The sequence below is a fragment of the Misgurnus anguillicaudatus genome, chromosome 14 (genome assembly GCF_027580225.2).
Source record: "Misgurnus anguillicaudatus chromosome 14, ASM2758022v2, whole genome shotgun sequence".
NCBI classification, from domain to species: domain Eukaryota; kingdom Metazoa; phylum Chordata; class Actinopteri; order Cypriniformes; family Cobitidae; genus Misgurnus; species Misgurnus anguillicaudatus.
The window spans coordinates 8,840,350-8,859,883 of NC_073350.2; the positions used below are offsets into that span (position 1 = coordinate 8,840,350).

General features: G+C 43.0%; 1 protein-coding gene across 1 annotated transcript; it reads right to left on the reverse strand.

Moving 5' to 3' along the window:
- Positions 1-5,284: 5,284 nt before the first annotated feature.
- LOC129427255 (E3 ubiquitin/ISG15 ligase TRIM25) lies at positions 5,285-18,424 on the reverse strand. Its single transcript, XM_055183630.2, has 6 exons — positions 17,644-18,424; positions 14,869-14,964; positions 14,510-14,743; positions 7,681-7,837; positions 7,486-7,545; positions 5,285-7,110 (listed from the first exon to the last, which is right to left on the reverse strand). The coding sequence occupies exons 1-6, from the start codon at positions 18,226-18,228 to the stop codon at positions 6,575-6,577; spliced, it is 1,668 nt and encodes a 555-aa protein (XP_055039605.2). The 5' UTR covers positions 18,229-18,424; the 3' UTR covers positions 5,285-6,574.
- Positions 18,425-19,534: the final 1,110 nt, after the last annotated feature.

The following is a 19,534-nucleotide window of genomic DNA, read 5'->3' on the forward strand; positions in this document are numbered from 1 at the left end:
TGTTTAAGTCTTTAATAACATTAGGATTAACATTGCACTTTTTTTACGTTTTCACCATTTTACAATTTTTTGCACATTTCATAACTGCACCATTTACTGTTTCTGAATAAAAGATTCGGTTCTTTCTGTTGATTTTCTTGTAGAAGTTTTTCATTGTAAAACATACAACTTTAGTTAGGGTGTAATGATTCTGTTTGAGCATAAATACAATCTACAGTATTACAAAGCTCAAAGTCCACCTTAAAGGGAGACATCACTCTTTCTGTCTCTTTATGGGCCTGTTTACACGAGATCGCTTGAGTGTGAAAACGTTAAAATATTTTATCGGATGTGCCTTTCGTTTACACGGTGATGGCATTTTGGGGGCTTAAAACGCAAAAAAGTGAATCCATCCTCCAGATTGGAAATCTTAAAAACGATCTACCCTCGCATTCCCATCTAAAGGGTAAAAACGCAAAAGTCTGCTCACGGTGGCTCTCGTAGCAAATGCGTTTATGTCACAGGCATACGCCAGTTCCCTTTCAGTCGGTCACTACGACATCATGTCGTGACCAACAAATTGGGAACTTGCTAAGAGAGACCAATCTACTTCGAGTAACTACTAAAACGCCAATGAACTTGGCATTGAGGTATTTGCATAATGCCGGCGCCGCCCCGCCAGGTGCATATATAAGCCCCAAGGCGCATGATGAGCCGGCTGGGTCATGGAGAACGGTTGGCTCGTGTTCTATGAGACCGCCGGTATCTGTTGACCCCTTTAAGCCCTCACCTCTCTCGATCCACGGGCTGCTAGGTATGGTGATGTCCCGACTCTGGAGGGGGCAGCCGTTCCTTTCCTCACCAACCAGTAGCAGTCGTCCGCACTAAACGGCGTCTGCAAATCAGGTTCGCAGAGAGGCGACATTCTCCTGAATGTCCAGACTGGCCTTTTCGGCGATGTGGTAGAGTGCTTTACAGCAGTACTCTACTGCCAGTAGACTGAGGCCATCATGCCCTGTCAGAAGCCAGCTGCCCCCTTCCGGTCCATCTACGGCGCCACCTCAATCCTTCTCCTCATCGAGGGTGCCCTGTCGCAGCTATTATCATCCAGGCAACGTCGAGGAACCCGCTGTGACAAGCCCGCCTTGCCCCTCAGCCCGCCACCTATGGAGGTAAAGAAAGGTCCAAGTGGTCCTGAGACGGGCGACCTGGAATTGAATGGGATCACTCTTTGAGAGACAGTGAATGCACCGCTCCTTCCCCCGAAGAGGGCCGGGTGGAAAATCCTTGGTTTCATTTTGCTGTTCCGCCGGCTGTCCAGCCAGTACCCACAAGTACCCTCTCCGTGCAGGAGACCGGACGACCATCACCCTCAGCGGGCTCAGGTCAGTGTCACACCACACACTGTAGTTATTTGTACTCCCACGGCACACACATCAGCAGTCACACCTGTCCCGCTCGGCTGCCCCTCCGCAGGTTCACCGGTAGTGCCGCTAATTCCACTCGCACGGTCTCTGGGTGCTTGGCTTCAGCCCCCCCAGCCCGTACCATTGGTTATTACGCACAATTCGCCTCGGTTACGAAAAATACAATTCAACCGGCACACCCCCAAATTCTCTGGCATTCGTTTTACTACAGTGAAAGCGTCCAATGCACATGTACTGCGTGCAGAAGTCGATGTCCTACTGGCGAAGGATGCAATCGAGCCAGTCCCTCCAACCGAGATGAGGTCAGGCTTTTCCACCCCGTTTTTCATGGTTTCAAAAAAGGCGGCGGGTTACGACCGATCTTGGATTTACGCCTACTGAACCGTACTTTCCTTCAGGATGTTAACGCCGAAGCTAATATTTCAATCAATTCGCCCCCAAGATTGGTTTGCAGCCATAGACCTGAGACGCGTACTTTCATGTGTCCATTCTCCCTCACCACAGGCCGTTTCTCCGCTTTGCTTTTAAGGGGCGGGCATATCAGTACAAAGTACTCGATTCGGGCTGTCTCTCTTTCCCCGTGTCTTCACAAAAGTTTGAAATAAAATTTTACATTTTTCTAACACAATCACATGGATTACCCACAAAAGACCTTTATTAACCCCTTGGAGCCGTGTGGATTCCTCTGTAAATTTATATTTATGCATTTGGCAGACACTTTTATCCAAAGCAACTTACAGTGCATTACAAGCTATACATTTTTTATCAGTATTTGTGTTTGAACCCATTAATTTTAAGGCTGCAAACGCAATGCTCTACCACTGAGCTATTCTGTGAAGGATGAATGCACTTTTTTTGAGGTTTAATGTGAGAAATTGTTCCCTGATCCCTGTTTTCTACCATTATAAAGCTTGGAAAAGCAAGAACATTTCCTAAAACGACTCCAAATGTGCTCGTCTGAAACATTGTAAAAAGTGAAACATTGGATCAACTTAAAAATGACTTCAATTGGTAACACATACAAAATTGTATTATTTTTAAACTTAAAATTTCACTTTACAGTGGTTTTACTTTAGGTGAAAATTTGAAGTTAAATAAATGTTTCCCTTTTTACAGTGAAGATGATGGACATATGTATCTCAGAATGCTTGAGGGTGAGTAAATCATGGGGTAGGTGCATCGCTTGGTGCATTAAAAGGTAACCATGCGATGCATCGGTTTAAAAGAGCATTTGCAATGTGATGCATCATATACAAGAATGATTTAATGTGTCTTACTGTCATGTTGTTATTTTTTGCATTAGTATAGATCACATCATGTGTGGACAACATTTGTCAACCCATATGTTTGTTGGAAAGCTGCAGGTATTTCTTGATGGTGGCCTTACTGGAAGCTAGTTATTTTCTTTTATAAAGTTTTAAATATGAATATTTCTACAACAAAACCATGCGGATTACCCTCAGAATGACTTTTGATGAGCCATTTGGATTTCATCTGTGAAGGATGGATGCACACTTTTTGAGTGGACCCTGTAACTTTACATTTGATTAACTGAAAATCTTAGACATTTTCTAAAATAACTGAAAATGTGTTTGTCTGAAAAGTGATGCACATATGGATCTAGGACGACTTGGGGGTGTATAAATCATGGGTTTAATATCATTTTTGGCCGAACTATCCTTTTAAACCTGCTTGGGAGCAGGCCTATGTCATGTAAACAAGATAAGATCTGACAAAGTCATGTATTCTCCATTATACAAGCTGTCATGGAAAAAAAATTCTTTACTTATTTTATCTTTACTTATTTCTACTGTTTTATGATTTGAGCATTTATTACTGTTTATTAAGAGTTTTATGGTATAAGCTGCATAAGTTAACTAAGCTATATTTTTTTCTGTCTTGACCTCAAGTTTAGTTAAGTGACATATAGTGATATGCATGGTTACTGGTAAGACTTAATCTTAGGCGCAGAGTGTACAGACGTAAACAGGATATGATAATGTCTAGCAGCCAAGTGTGAACGCAGAGTTGAAGTTTGCCTTTTCTCTGCACAGTCTGAATTGTGCAGACGGAAGTGCCTCTTGCAAGGTATTAAAATCATTTCAAACTGTATTGGGTTCTGACTATAATATTTCATGTGTTCAACGAGGTAAAAATTCCACAACAAAGTGCAATTTGCGTAAAATGCACAATACACAAAAATATGTTCCTGTACTTGTGCAACTTGTTTTTGTGGAGCAGGTGTTTTGATGTATGGTTTATTTGAAGCAATCATCTTTAACCAGCAGTACTAGATGTGATCTACAAGAAAAAAATATTACTCTATGAAATATGTTTCTTTTAAATCATCTCATCTCTCATCATGGTTTAATTGTCAAGTGCAATGTCATGCATGAAAGGTTTGCTTAGTCATTTGTATCTATTCTATTTTTAAACTGTACAAAGATGTTACCCTGTCCCTTTCCTGTGACAAAAAAACAAATAAGTTTATTTGCACATATTTTCACATATCTGTATCTTCTTTACTTTTCTGTGCAGACTCAGCAGGTGTAGGAGTTTCAGTTAATGTGAACTCCTACTAATGTTGTTGCAGTCAGAAATACGTTAAGAATAATGCAATTAAAGTAAACTTATTTAGGCACTTGTAGGTAATTTCTCTTAAGGACTGTCATCTGAGAGAATTTCTTTACTGTCCTGTGCATTGCTATCAGAAACAGTTGCACTTTATAATCTTTTGACATTAAATTCACTTACTGCACATCATACTTCATTTAACACATTCTTGGGAACTGCTGAAAGTATTGGTGTATTTGTGGTGTTGTACACCAAAATAATGTTATAATTAAGAATATGGTAATGTTCTTACCGTCAAAATAACTTAAAGTAATATCTTACTTTGTTGCCATAGAGACATGGTTTTGTTTTGAACTGGTTCAAATGAGAGAAGTGTTGTGATTGGACTATGGTTGTCTAATTGCCGCCCCCTGCGGTTGTGCAGAGAGCAGTGCTACTACAAACAAAAGGAGAGTATTTATTTCAAGTTAATTTATTAGCAATTAAAGTGTTGCATTATCTGTGGGTTTAAAAGAGAGCAGCTGCCTCCAGAGATTATCTGTACAATCAATCAGTTTAGAGACATCACTCCTGCCATGACATGAAGATGCAGGACCACCAATTCTTTTTAAAAGAGACTTAAAGTACTTTAGAACAGTGGTTCTCAAACTTTTTCCGCGTACGGCCCCCCTTGTGTACAGTGCATTCCTTTGCGGCCCCCCAAAAGACAATTTATGACAAAAACTGATAAAAACCTAATAACCAGGTCGTTTTGACCAACTGACTTACCGTTTATCGGGGAATGATGAGCAGATATCGCAGCAATATCTACTTTAATGGTGGAGGGTGACAGCCCACTGTCCAGCTGATGCTGAAGATGTAAAAGCATGATGCTGATCAGGCATTCTCTGGGGTCTTCTTGTTGAGAAGAACACCAGTCAACAAACATGTTTCATTTTAGTGTGTGTGTTTCGTGGACGGCACTTGCGCTGCAGCAATAGTGTTAGATACCGCTTGTGGTTAATCACTTAGAGCCTCCGTGCAATAATACTCCGGCATCCCAGTTCCCTCGCTGCTGATAGAGGAAGGGGAGGATGACGGCTTTTCAGACCAGTAGCTTCCGAGTTCCTTTGGAGACAGGGGCAGTTGTGCCTTCACCATCTCCCAAAGAGTGACCCCCCTCCAAATCCAGGTCGCCCGTCTCAGGGGCGCTTGCTCTTGCGTTTTCTTGTCTTGGATAGCGGCCTGAGTGGGCAAAGCAGACTGCTGACAACTGGGTCCTCCCTTCTTCTGAGAAGAGGTGTGTGGGGGAGGAATGGAGGCTGAGGTTTCAACGTCAACAGACCAGGTGTTGGCTTCCTCCAAAGCAGTATGATCTAAGCGATTGTCTTAGTCTGCTTCTTGGTGTCCAAGAACTTTTGGGCAAAGTCCTCAACCATCTCGCCAAACAGGCCAGCTCAGGATTCAATTTTTGTCAACCTCCCTCATGTCCACCAGGCACAGCCAGAGATGGCATTCCTGGACCACCACGGTTGACATTGCACACCCGACTGCGTGTGTGGTGACCTTTTGTTACATGCAACGCCAGGTCGGTGGCCGCACAGAGATCTGGGAAGGCAGCCTGATCGTGCCCCCCCTTGTCCAAGTCCCTCAGAGCCTTAGCCTCGTGATAGCCCACGAGGTAAGAAACGTCTGGTCCCTTTAGGAGGCAGCGCCACTGGCGGGACACAGTTGCATGACCCCCGGGCACTCCAATGTTGGGATACCAACATAACCTTTAGCAGCCCGACGTCGAGAGAGGAAAGGGGTGACAGATGAAATGGCAGATTGCAGGGTGCAAACAAGGTCCTCCATGCCAGAGTATGCTCATCATGCCCCTCAGGGAAGAATGGTACCGGGGGTTAGGGTTGAGATGCCTGAGCAGCCCCCCCAAAGTACCAATCGTCTAGCGGGACAGTTCGGGAAGGGGAGGTTGAGTCCACTCCAAATTGCCACCGCCCGCCAACCTCTGCTGGCACTGGATCAATGTGTTGATAGCCTGAGGGCGAACCCAGCGACCTATTTAACACAGTAATGCGGAGATCGTCCTTCCCGAGCTTCACTGCCGCACCCTTTGCGGAGCTGGGCACCGGAAAGGGAGGGGGGGGCGTTTCCTGGAGGTACGTCACACATCTCCGCAAATCCAGAAGGGTCATGGCCTCGCAATGAGTACATGAACCACCCACGAACGCTGCCTCAGCATGCTGTAAGTCCAAGCACAAAAGATAATGCTCATGACTATCCTTTGGACCCATGTACTTGCCACATCCGGAGCTGCACGGGCGAAATTATATCTTTTAAAAGATGCACTTGTCTATGAAATGAGAGAATGGTTGTCTTTACAAAGACAAAAATTTTATTCGTGCTGCTCTTTAGGGAAAACACTCTTTAGAAGACCAAAGATCAAATCCGATTTGAAGTTTCTGACATTAACAAGCACATCAACCTGACTGCTTTTTTTAGCGTTCATATACAAATTTTATACAAGAATCTTTCAAAATTTGTCCTGCATTTGACAGTGTTTTAAACCACAGAACAACAAAAACCAGTGATACACATCCAGATATAAAATATATTTATAGATCACAGAGTTTAACTGTTGATTGTGGTCTTAGCCAAAACCCAGGATATAGAGGTTGAGTGAATGTGGTGTTGACTCTGTGTATGAGCTTCATTGTGTCAAAGACTTTGTAGAAGGACAGAGATCCTGCACTGTGATCCACATACACTCCTATTATACAGGAGCGAGACACTACAGGAAGATCTGTGCGTTTGTTATTGTGGTAGAATGAACACCTGGAGGAAGAGCAAAACAAACTCCAGGACTGATCATTGCATCCAAACCCACATTCATCATGCAGACCCTTCCTACTGATGCTTTTATATGACACTGATATACACACACTAGATACAATACTAGTACTCCACTCAATCTCCCAGTAACAGCGTCCACATAAACTTTCTCTACACAACACCTGACACACATCATCAAATCTTTCCGGATGAGCTGGATACTGCTGGACTCTATCAGTCCATGAAATCCTTTTGTTACTCCAGGATGGATGGAGGTTTTTATTCATTGTGTTTGTATCCAGAGTGAGCTGACAGAAGTCTGATAAAGATAAAAACAGAAAATAGTTTACTGTAAGTAAAGTCAGTTTGTGAATGTACACTTATACACTGTGTATGTGGGGGGTAGCTGGTAATTATCACGTTGTGATAGGAATACCAGTATTTTGTGTGACCTTGTGGGGACATTTTGAGGTTCCCATGAGGAAACAAGCTTATACATCAAACAGAATGATGTTTATTGAAAATCTAAGGTATCAGAAAGTTTACTGTGATGGTTGGGGTTAGGGTTTGGGTTAGGGGAAGCGAATAGAATATACAGTTTGTACAGTATAAAAACATCATGTCTATAGAATGTCCCCATAAAACATGAAAACCAAGAATGTTTGTGTTTGTAGTGTGTGTTTTTGTGTCTTACATTGTATGAACTCCTGTCTGATCTTTGGTTCATTGTTGGGTGTAATTTTGATGCATGTTACTAAAGACATAAACAGACAGACTGCAATTCCAATATTAAGGGTACATATATCCACTTCATATAAATTGTATTATGCTTTTACATTCTTCATCATATTACAAGAATCATTTTCAATATTGAATATGTTGTTTTTACCTCTATCATAGATCTTGTCAATCTCTTTGTAGAAATCCTGAAGTTTTTCTTCCAGTATAGATACAGACTTTCTCACATCATCAAAAGAAAGTTGAGAAGTAAAAGTAATGTTGGGTTTATCTTTACATCCAAGAGAGACAGACAGAGACTGAAAACTCTACAGAAACAATGAAAAGATAAAATGAAGAGTGTAAGATTAGGAATTTGTAAGATTAAAAATATAGGAATTTATTACTTTGTCACAACTTGTCACAACCTCTATTTCCATCCTGTACCATCTGCATTCATGTGCTTGCTGATAGTGATCAAAGACTATTATCACAGCTGTTTATCCAATACAGTGGGGGTAGGTGGTCTTCCGATTGGTCAGTTTGATTGTATCATGTTGGGTTTAGTCACATGGTCAAGGCAAGGGGATAAAATTATATGTTTGGGGGTCTTTGGACTCCTCTTCTTCTTGACTCTTCTTCTGCTCTTCTTCCCTTTTGCACTCTTCTTCTATGGGCTGGTCTTCGTGAGCTCTGCTCTTGGATTCTCTATGCTTTTCTACTTTACCTGAGCTCTGGCCATTAGGCCAAGATTCCAGCTCTTAATAGTGATTCTCTTCTAAACTTTCTTTCTCTGTTCTCTATACTATCAGGTAATATCTCACATACATTGGAAATGGTAAATTGTTTGTATTGTTTACCATTTCATGCATTTATAGTGTAACCATTTCAATTGTAACTTCAGGTCAGTACTGTTATTAAAGCTTTTCATTTATAAATCTGTTGTTAGTTTTGATTTAAGGCTAATACTTAAACGCTACATATTGCAATACAATATATTTATATTCTAGCAATGCTCTTCCACATGCTTTTATAACTGCACTTATTACCAGTGTTGTGCCTGAACGAGTTAATTGAACGATAGTTCATGAACTCGTTCATATTTTGGGGGAACGTAAACTGAACGTACTGTATTACTGCCTGATGAACATTACTGTGAACTCTTCATTCTGGTGTCTGTGAATGGCATGCTCTCTCAGTTTAGCGTCGTTCAATAGGATGCCAGATTTCTATAGAGTCTTCCAGGCGAAAACCTGGCTAAAACACAATGTAAACAGGCCTTAATATGTAGTGGAAAAAAACACCCAATCTGGCAACACCAGCCACAAGTGTTTCACCTCTGCATGCGTCATCAAAACAAAAAGCAGCATGGAGGTGACAGCAGCATGTAGGCAACAAAGCAGCAACGAGTTTTATGACAAGGTCGGTGAGGATGAGGATGGGAAAAATTTGATAACATTAGATAGCATCATATTTGTCCCAAATCGTTAACAATTAACATAGGCTGCTAAAGCCCTATTCGCACGGGATTAGTATTACCTGGTGACCTCTAGTGATTTGTAATAATTGCGGAGGTTGTCTGTGATCTTAATCCCGTGCGAATCGGCCATGTCTGTAATTTGTAAAGTGAAAATTCCTCCGCAAATGACCTACCATATTTCGCCGAACACCGAGGTCCTCTGATAATATTAGTCCCGTGCGAATTGGCATCTCTGTAATTTGGCCAGCATTTGTTACCAGTGCACCTTTTTTATTTATTTTTTTCTCAGTTTCTGCGCCTCTCGCACTGCAGCTGTGAAGCGCACATACAGAGACACATCCCTCCGATTTTTTTGGCTTTCATGGTGAAACTTAAGGGCTTTATTCGTATGTTTCTGATTTTAAACTGCTAATCAGTCTCTTTCGTCCATCTTGGTGATTAATATAAAAAATATGCAGAACTCTATTTGCGATCTCTAAGTTTAGGTGGGGCTGTCGTGGTAAAGGAATTTCATTTGCGGTGATTTTGGGTGGCTCAATAGCGTTGTATACATAACCCTTTGTTTATTAAAATAAAATAATTATTTAAATCCAGAACAACGAGATGCACTGAGGTTGTTTATGCCTGTTAAGTGCAAATTTACAAAGAATCGGTCAATACAGAACACAGTGACTTAAAGAAATTACAATTATGCAGTATTTGTGCACGTGTACAGAACGAATGCAATACAGAAGGAAATACATATTAATATAGGACATTTTTAATTTGTATCTATGAAATTAAGTTGGAGAGATCATTTTAAGTAGGCTAATTTGGCTTTTTTCATAATTTCAGAACGAGCTTAACTGCTATCCATAATAACTTATATTACATTCTGTGTGTTCCTTGGTCGAAAATATGTAGAAATATATGCGAGTAAAAAAGTAGAGAACAAAAACATTTACCTCACGCGGTGCAAACGAAAAGCCGTTAATAAAGCAGACTCTCCGTAGATGACGTGCTGAAACAGTCGAGTCGGTAGATGATCATCATGTTTATGTTTCACGCAGATATTGTTGATGAAAAACTTGCATATCTTAATGCCCAGGCGAGAGTCAAGTGTTCAGTCATTTAATAATAAAGCCATCGGCGTTACATGCTGCAGTTACCTCGTCCACGGAGCGGACGTTGTTGATACACAAAGAAAAAAACTTGTTTTTATTAAAAGCCGTTTTAATGCTGGTAAGCAGATGTCACAGGGTGACTTTTATAGGGCGGAACCGAAATTGGCGAAACTTGGTTCCGCCCGGACCAAATTTTTAAGGGCACACCAGTACTTCCTGGTTTCCAGGGCAACGCTATCAGGACCTTATTAGCCACAGGTGCAAGGAATTAAGGCAGCAACTTGTGATTGGAGGCTGTGTGAGGATGAGGCACATAAATAGCTCTGCAGAGACACAAATGGGAAGCGACTGACACGGGGAAAGCTCCTTTGCCAAGGGCAGAATGAAGACACGCACCTTTTGAAGAGCCCGAAGGCTCTGTTGATCCGGGGATCGCTGGAAGCGAGCGGAAAGAGGACAGAGCCACAGGAGGTGAAAGAAAGAAAAGCTGTGGATCTTTTAAAGGAGCACCCCGAGCTAGTTGATGTGTTGTTGGATACCTTATAGGTTGAAGAAACGAACGAATATCGACATCCAGGGAGAGAAACCAAGGAAACTGTATCATTTGTATTTTGGAGTGTTTGCAGTGTGGATTAACGTAGAGAAACGAGGGGCGAAGGAAGTACAGCAGCCGTGAGTAACAAACTTATTCCATTGGAAAGAATTGTATATCTGGACTTGTAATTTCTCTGAGTACCTCCAGTTGAAGGAGGGCAGCCCTACCCCTGAGATAGCGTGGTGGGCGAGCCGAAGGATCGTTATCACGAAGCAACTACAGTGACGAAACCAACTACTAGGCCGTGTTTATCCATCGCCGTATTCGCCCCGGGCAAAGTGGAGGAAGACGGGCGTCTTTTTGTGTGCACCGAGTGTGGTGGGTGAGTCTTTGGATGTAGAAATTTTCACTTTGAAGTGGTGCTGTGTAGTGCTGTGTACTGCAGTGAAATTGCTGTGTGTCTTGTCAGACGTACCCCCGCCTTCACTCATTCGTCAAGGGAAGACGAAGAGGCAAGCGGCCCTAGAGAAAACCTGTAGATATTTATGCTGTGAGTGTGTTTCAGTCTCGAATAACGGAGTGGCATCCTGGAGTGATTTCTCAGCCGAACACTCGGCGGACTTTATAGAGCGGTGGTGAAGAACTGTAGAGTTGGCGGTGTGTGAGTATGACTTTGGACAAATAATATTGCTACCTTACCTGTGTGATTTCCATTGTCGCAGAGCTAGAGGCGAAGGAGATCTGCCGCCCCGAGGTCTCTACAAAAGGGCGCCCCTGTCCAGTGTTCGATCGCCCAACGGGTACCGAGGAAAGGGCAGCGCTCGACCCGGTGTGACGGTGTGACGTTCTCGCCCCTCTGCAGACCAGCGAGCTCGCCGAGAGGGTTTGTCCCCGGCGCCATATGGGAACTACTGTCCATCTGACGCACTGTGGATATCAGCTGTCGTAAGTCCGCCACCCTGTAAAGTGTATACTAACCGGTTAAGTCCGTTGATCGACAGAGACGAAGAGTGTGCCGGGTATATTGACCTGAGAGGAGCCACCATTGGAAACCACGTGCTTACAGCACGACGGGAAGAGGTGAGAGAGCCGTTTGAGTCAGATTCATTGTGTCCTTGTGTCCCAGCTGCTGTCTGTGGAGAGAGAGAACAGGCGTGAGCGCTAAGAGAACGAGCTGTGAGGAAACCTGCACTTACCAAGAGCTGTAGCCAGCGAAGAGGCGAGAGAGCCATTCGAGTCAGATTCATTGTGTCCTTGTGTCCCAGCTGCTGTCTGTGGAGAGATAGAACAAGCGTGAGCGCTACGAGAACGAGCTGTGAGGAAAACCTGCACTTACCAAGAGCTGTAGCCAGCGAAGAGGTGAGAGAGCCCTTTGAGTCAGATTCATTGTGTCCTTGTGTCCCAGCTGCTGTCTGTGGAGAGAGAGAACCGGCGTGAGCGCTAAGAGAACGCGCTGTGAGGAAACCTGCACTTACCAAGAGCTGTAGCCAGCGAAGAGGTGAGGGCCATCCAGTCCGATAAATTGTGTCCTTTGTGTCCCAGCCACTGCCTGTGGAGAGAGAGGGAAGGAGAGTGAGCAGACGATAAGGAGTCGTACTAGCCCGAGCGGTGAAGTGCCGCGAAACACGATACAGGTACACAGATAGGAGAAATTGACACCAACACTGATTTTACTTTGATTCTGCCTCCAGGAAGGAAGAGGAGGGCGCCACGGGCAGAAGGAACCAGGCAGGAGCCGTTCTTCGACGTCCCCTCCCCCTGTCACTTACTTGGCCGTGGCCCCCTGGAGGGCAGAGCCTGAGATTAGTTTTAATTCCCCTTTCCCCATCCCCAGTACATTTTAAATATTTAATAAATAAAGAATATTTTTATACTTACCTGTCCTCGTTGTTGTCTGGTCATTGGGTTGGTTTTGGGGACCTCCTCGAGGTGGAAGTTGAGAAGGGGCGTGGCTTAACAATTAGCAGCCAGCCCCTGGGTGTGACACAATCAGTTATATTTTTCACTTTGTATTTGTGTTGATCAGATAAAGTAATTTTAATCTTTAAAACTGCATCTAGAGGCAGAAGACGCTATTCTGTCATCTCAGTTTCACATTTTTTACACATTCAATGATTTAACGAAACGATTTGGTAAAGGTAGCCTACCTCTAACAGCGTGTTGCGTGATAGTGTTATGCAAAGCCTCAACATTATATTTGGGAGATAAGTCAGTAAATTGAAGTGAAATCACAGGCTTTGCTTATCCCGTGTGAACCGGCCACACAAAACTCAGACGTAGGTAGGTAATTTCTAAATCACATTAGGTCCCCAGATAATACTAATCCCGTGCGAATAGTACATAACACATATTTTGAATCTTGAAATAGACTCTGACTAAGCTCACGCTATTTAACGTGCATTTGCGGTGTGCGAAATGCGAATTGTCCTACACGTGATACTGCGCAGCGTTTCTGGCCCAATGAGCGACCACCCTTGAAGCACCTTTTGTTTTAAAAATGATAAAATAATTGCTGTCTGTGGTTCTATATGGGCTATAATGGCAATATTTTTTTAAATAATATGGGAAAAAAAGATCTATGAATTAGTTCATTTTTGGAACTGCGAACTAGTTAAAAGTTTTGAACTATGAACTATGAACTGAACTAGTTCATTTTCAAAATTTGTGAACTGAACTTTGAACTAGTTCATGTAGAAAGTGAACTTTCCCAACACTGCTTATTTCCGTTGCAGAAGGGTGATAATTGACAAGAAATACAAACACAACTTGTCACAACAAACAGACAATCTTGCTTTTTACATTTCTCAGTCATTTCGGCGTTCCTACAAGAGTTTGGTTCCAAAACACAATAAATCCAAGGTTTTTGTCAAAAAGCTATTAATCTATTGAATCAATATATAAATGTGCATTCATATTTATATTCATTTAGTTGACTAGTGGTATACATTGATTAAACATTAATGGAATTAATAAAAACACTTACTTTGTCATATTAATAACACATTGCTGCGGTCATACTTGGGACGTCATTGCTGAACTTTTTGCACAGCGATTAGCTGTACAATGTTTTCGGTCATGGTCGATTTTCTTTGACTTCAAGTAAAGTAATGGAAAGTTTTTTCATAAGATCCCCCGGGGTCAATGTGTTAGCATGACAGAAGCTTAATTCTGTCGGGAGAACAAGCAACAGCCGACATTTTTCCTTCTCCAGAGTGCCTCTCGCGTAAATTATTAGATGTTGATGGCTTACGTTTCTTCCCCGTCACAGAAAACCTCCACAGGTTTATCAATGTCATCAGAATATTATTTTGTTTTTGTTTGTTGGTTGGTCACGAAGTACAAAGTAGATGAAGAAAACTAGGATTCTGTGTATTCAACATGCCGCCATTATTGTTTACAATGCGTGGAATGGTGCGCTGTGATTGAGCGGATTTATTGCATTCTGCAGAAAAGGAGGACTGGCGTTTATTGCGTTTTGGGAAAAAAGGGAGAAAGGATAACAGAATAACACGGTGGATATTGTATTTTGCGTAAAATTAATAATTTACTTTAAATACTGACCTGATACAATACTAATTTTTGCGGTAACTCATTTTTTAATGGTGTTTATCGCGCTTTGAAACTTCAGACTAACCTCAGACTAAACTAATCACACTTTTATTATGTTTGCTTATTCAGATGATCTCTAGTGACTCATCTAATGATGACCAAATTCTGCATTTTAACAGTGTTTGGGCTTCTTTACTATTTTCTTTAAGACTATTTTAATATCTTAAACTATAATGCTTTACTTAAAGTAAGGGTAATATTATGAAATGATTTTTCTTCTCTAATATCAAGGTGTAACTTAAAGCACTGTGTTGTATATCAGTGGTTGTGTTACCTGCAGGAAATAGATGTGATCATCTGTGTGTGAAAGTTTCTCCAGCTCAGCGTCTCTCCTCCTCAGATCATCCATCTCCTGCTTCAGTCGCTCCAGTCGTTCTTCAGCTCGACTCACTGCAGCCTTTTCCTGTTCTCTGATCAGCTGTGTCACCTCAGAGCGGCTTCTCTCAATGGAGCGGATCAGCTCAGTAAAGATTCTCTCACTGTCCTTCACTGCTGCCTGTGCAGAGCGCTGTTATCACACACATACATACACACACATTAAAATCAGATCTTACTGCTACATCACACAAAGTCCCAGTGAGCTTCAGTCAGACTGAAACTTCTCCAGCACTCAAATTTCTCATCAAAACTCACCTTATGAGACTTAATAATATCTCTCACATCCTTAAGCTCCTTCTCTATCTGCGTCATTCTCTGACTGTATTTTGTTTTTGTATCAACCAAAATCTTCTGCAAGAAAGAAAAAAAATTACATAAAAATTAACCTTCAAGAAACGTCTCGATTATGTACAGCAGGGTTCCCCAAATCTTACCCTGGAGGGCTGGAGCACTGCAGAGTTTAGCTCCAACCCTGATCAAACACACCTGAGCAAGCTAATCAAGGTCTTCATGATCACTAGAAAATCACAGGTGGGTTAGTTTGATTAGGGCTGGACCTAAACTCTGTAGTGCTCCGGCCCTCCAGGGTAAGATTTGGGGAACCCTGATGTACAGTATGTAACCTTCGTTATCTGAAGGAAGGGAATGGAGATGTCACGTTGTGACCGAAGTATTGGGAAAACGCTTCACAGGACCAATCTGCTTTGAGAAACGTATGGAACCCCAATGAACACTGGCATGCAGTATTTGCATCTTCTGGCGCCGCCCCACCAAGCGAGTATAAAATGAGAGGCAGGTGTAATACCAAATCAGTTATTTTCGTTAAAAAGCCAGTGCCCAGCCAAAATCAGCAATGGTACAGCAAAGCTGTGGCGACGGGACGTGACGTCTATGTTCCCTTCCTTCAGGGAACGAGGGTTACATATGTAACCCAATACATTCCTTTTCAGTCACTCACTAGGATGTCACGCTGCGAATCCCTTACAAAGCATCACGGGGGGTGCTGCCCCTTCCAGTGGCCTGCATAAACCTTACTATAGTGATTTAAGCAAACTGAGAAGTGAACGCACCTGGGTGGCAACTGGGAATAACTGCAGAGGTTTCCACATATCAAAATTTATGAGGTGGTATCGCGACACACCTATACAGAGACGCAGAGCAGGCTCTGCTAAGGGAAAACGTGGGTTAGTAGTATTATCCCCACAGAATGTAGACATTTGAGAACCCTGTATAGGGGACGCTTCAGGTTACAAAGAAAACAGCTGATGGAAAGGCTGACAGCCAATGCTCCGCAACGTCTAACTGCCAAGGGCGGTGGAGGAGTACCAAATTCTATTTTTTGCAAAAAAGGATTTATGGCACTAATTTAGCACCATACGGTGCTACAATATTGTTTGGGTGCCATATTGTTCCCCCTCTCTAAGAAAAAGGATCCTTCCTCAGGGTAATCTGCCAGTGGGGCTGTAGCGAGGAGCATAAGTTCTGGAAACCACATCCTGGTAGGCCAGTAAGGAGCCACCATTAAAATGTGGGGGTGGAGTCGCCATTGCCTGGGCGCGCTGCTCGTGATAGAGTGCCTGCTTCTGACCGGATAACATACGGGGTGGAGGAACAGAGGTGGCCACAGCAGGACCCCCTCGGGGAGGAGCAGGCTGAAGCGCCGACATAGATGATCTGGAAGAAGCAGCTGGCTTCCGACAGGGCATGATGTTGGAGATGGCCTCAGTCTGCTTCTGGGTGGATGAGAACTGTTGGACAAAGCTCACGACCGCATCGCTGAAGAGGCCGGACTCTTGTCGATGGTTCTTGTTGACCTCATTCATGTCTGCCAGGCACAGCTTTAAGATGTTTTTTCTGGACCACAAGCATGGACATCGCATGACCAACATGCCTGGAGCCCCAGGTCGGTGCCTGAACAGAGGTATGACAAGACAGCCTGGTCGTGACCTTCCTTGTGCAGATCCCTCAGAGCCTTGGCCTGATGAACTTTGAGCAACGCCATTGCGATCAGAAAGGGCCCCCCATGACCTTGTCAGTTCCTTGTGCACCTCGGAGAAGAAAGTCACTGAAGATGGGTGTTGCGGTGCAGCATAAGCAGCCCCCAGAAACCAATAAATGAGGCGGGACGGTTCAGGTGGGGGAGGTTGAGTCCACTCCAATCCGACTATCACCATCGCCCAAGCAAGCATAGCCGCCATCTCTGGTTCAACTGCGGGCTGCGTGGAAGCAAATTCAAGCCTGCGTTAGAAAATGATGGCCCCCCTCCAATGCTGCACCAGAAATTGAGTCACTCGGGAGAGCCAAGGATACCGGAGGCATGGTAGGACACAATCCAGCTGTCTCCATCAGTGTCTCTACTTAGTCATCACGGTGCAACAGCCATCACAACAGTGCGCGGCAACAGAAATAGGGGGTGGATGCTTAGCGTGTTGAATGCCCAAGCACAAAAGGCAGGGATCAAGACCATCCGCGGGACCCATGTACTTGCTGCACATCTTTAAAAAGACGCAATCAACCAACTTCAGCACGCAGTGTACTTCCTGAGCAGGTAAATAAAGAGCTTCTCAATAGCTGTTAACTGCTGGCTTTCGAAGTGAAAAAAGCTGATTTGGTATTGCACCTGTCTCTCAATTTATACCCGCGCTATGGGAGGGGCGCCAGCTGATGCAAATACTGCATGCCAATGTTCATTGGCGTTTAGTTTCTTAAAGCAGATTGGTCTCGCTAAGCGCATTCCCAATACATCGGTCACAATGTAACGTCGTCGTGACCGACTAAGAAGGAACTGTGAGATGTTTGTAATTCATTATTATACATTTATACATTTTACATTTTTACAAATTACATATTTTTTAATAATTTGTACCTAATTAACCTCTAGTTCCTTAGAGGTACTATTGATAATTTACTATTGATGTTGTTGTTTGATTTATGACCCCTAATGGTATAAAACAATCATGAATGAGTTTATCATTTGACATTAACAGTTTATCATTAGTATATACAGTAAGTGTTTGCTGTGATTCATACCTGTTTCTCAGTTCTCTCTGCTGCAGCTGATGCGGTGTCATGATTTTTGTGTTCATCCATTATACACAGATAACACACACAACGCTGATCAGTACGACAATAAATCTCCAGTAGTCTCTCATGTTGAGGGCAGATGTTCTCCTGAAGTCGTCCAGTGGCCTCTATCAAGTTGTGTCTCTTTCCTCTGAAGAGATTCTCATGTTGTTGGAGGTGATGTTGACAGTAAGAGTTCAGACACATCAGACAGGACTTAACAGCTTTGTGTTGGATTTCAGTACAGACGTCACACGGCACATCTCCAGCAGAACACTGAGCAGAAACATCAGCTTGTACTTCAGTCTTCTTCAGTTTCTCCACCATTTCAGCCAGTATGGTGTTTTTACTCAGAGCCGGTCTTAGTCTGAAGGTCTGTCTGCATTGAGGACAGCTGTAGTCTTCCTTCTGATCCTTCTGATTCCAGCAGTCTGTAATACAGCTCATACAGTAACTGTGTCCACAGGGGATGGCCACTGGACAATTTAATAGATCCAGACACACTGGGCAGATGAATTGATCCTGAGCCCATGAAATACTGGCTTCTGCCATTTTACTGCATGTAGAGACGAACAGTGAGGGAAGTTCAACAGCTCAGCAACAACTTAGTTTTGTTTCCTCTAAACTGAAGACTTCAATTTTTAAGCCGTGTGCGAGAAGGGAAGCGGTTTTCCTGTTATAATTTTGTAAAAAGATACTGTGCAATATGTAATGTTTAGGGCAGTTTTCATACTGGCAGTTAATCATGTGATACCAAGCATGGCTCACATGAAAAATTTGTAAGACTATTGTGAAAGCTGTCATGCGGAGCTGGGAATGCACCGACGTACTGAACAGGAGCCTACTTGAAGGAGGTGGACTGAGCTCGGTTGCAATGGAACTGTGGCATAGTTCACGTGAAATGTCAATTTGCATAATTTAAAGGGACACAAGGCAGCATTTTTATGTTAATAAATCATCTTCGTAAGTCGGTATATGGTTAAATGACTCATTACATGACGAATGAAGACCCTCTCGCCCGCCCCTACCGTCTGTAGGAAGAATACCCCACTTGCAAGTTCGCTGTATCCGACCAGGTGTCCTTCAGTCTCATAAAGTCTCAGATATAGAAAGCATTTACTCCCAGACACTAGGTGGAGCTAGTAGAGAAATAATACTCAGACTTGCCTGGTGTGCCTTTAAAGGGTAATGGAAACGCAGCTAACAGTATGATATAAAAGTTGGCTTATGACGGACGGCTTATAACTGCTGCAGGTAGATGGTGTGATGGAAATGCTGATTCACTTCTGTTTCTATCTTTTCTTCATATTTAAATTGTTGCAGTGCACTTCTGTCTATAATCTGCAGAGAAACACAAACAGTTTCAACATTACATAAGACACAATGAGATTGTGGTGAAACTGCATAACTCGTAAACAGTGATGATTTTACTGATCAATACTGGGAACTATATTCTCAGAAGGCAAAGCACTGCTACTTGGGCGGAGTAATTTGCTCACAGCACCCGAGAAGCCCCCTGGTGAAGAGCAGAGAGTTCGGTCAGAGTTGTGCAAATCACTCTGCCAAGTAGCAGTGCTACGCCTTCTGAGAAAATAGTTCCCAGTATGTATACTGTTAAAAGATCGCTGTCTCTCATATGACCTTGTTATTTGTACACGTTGTGACTATACAAATCACAACACATAAATAGGAAAATGTTCTATTATTTTGTCACTTATTGGGAGCAGTATGCTAGCTGGAGCCATTCACTTCCAGTCTTTGTGCTAAGCTAAGCTAGCGGGGGCTCGGTCAGACACAGTTACAGCACGCACAGAGATGAGAAAGGTATGTATGGACTTATCTAACTCTGGGGGATAAG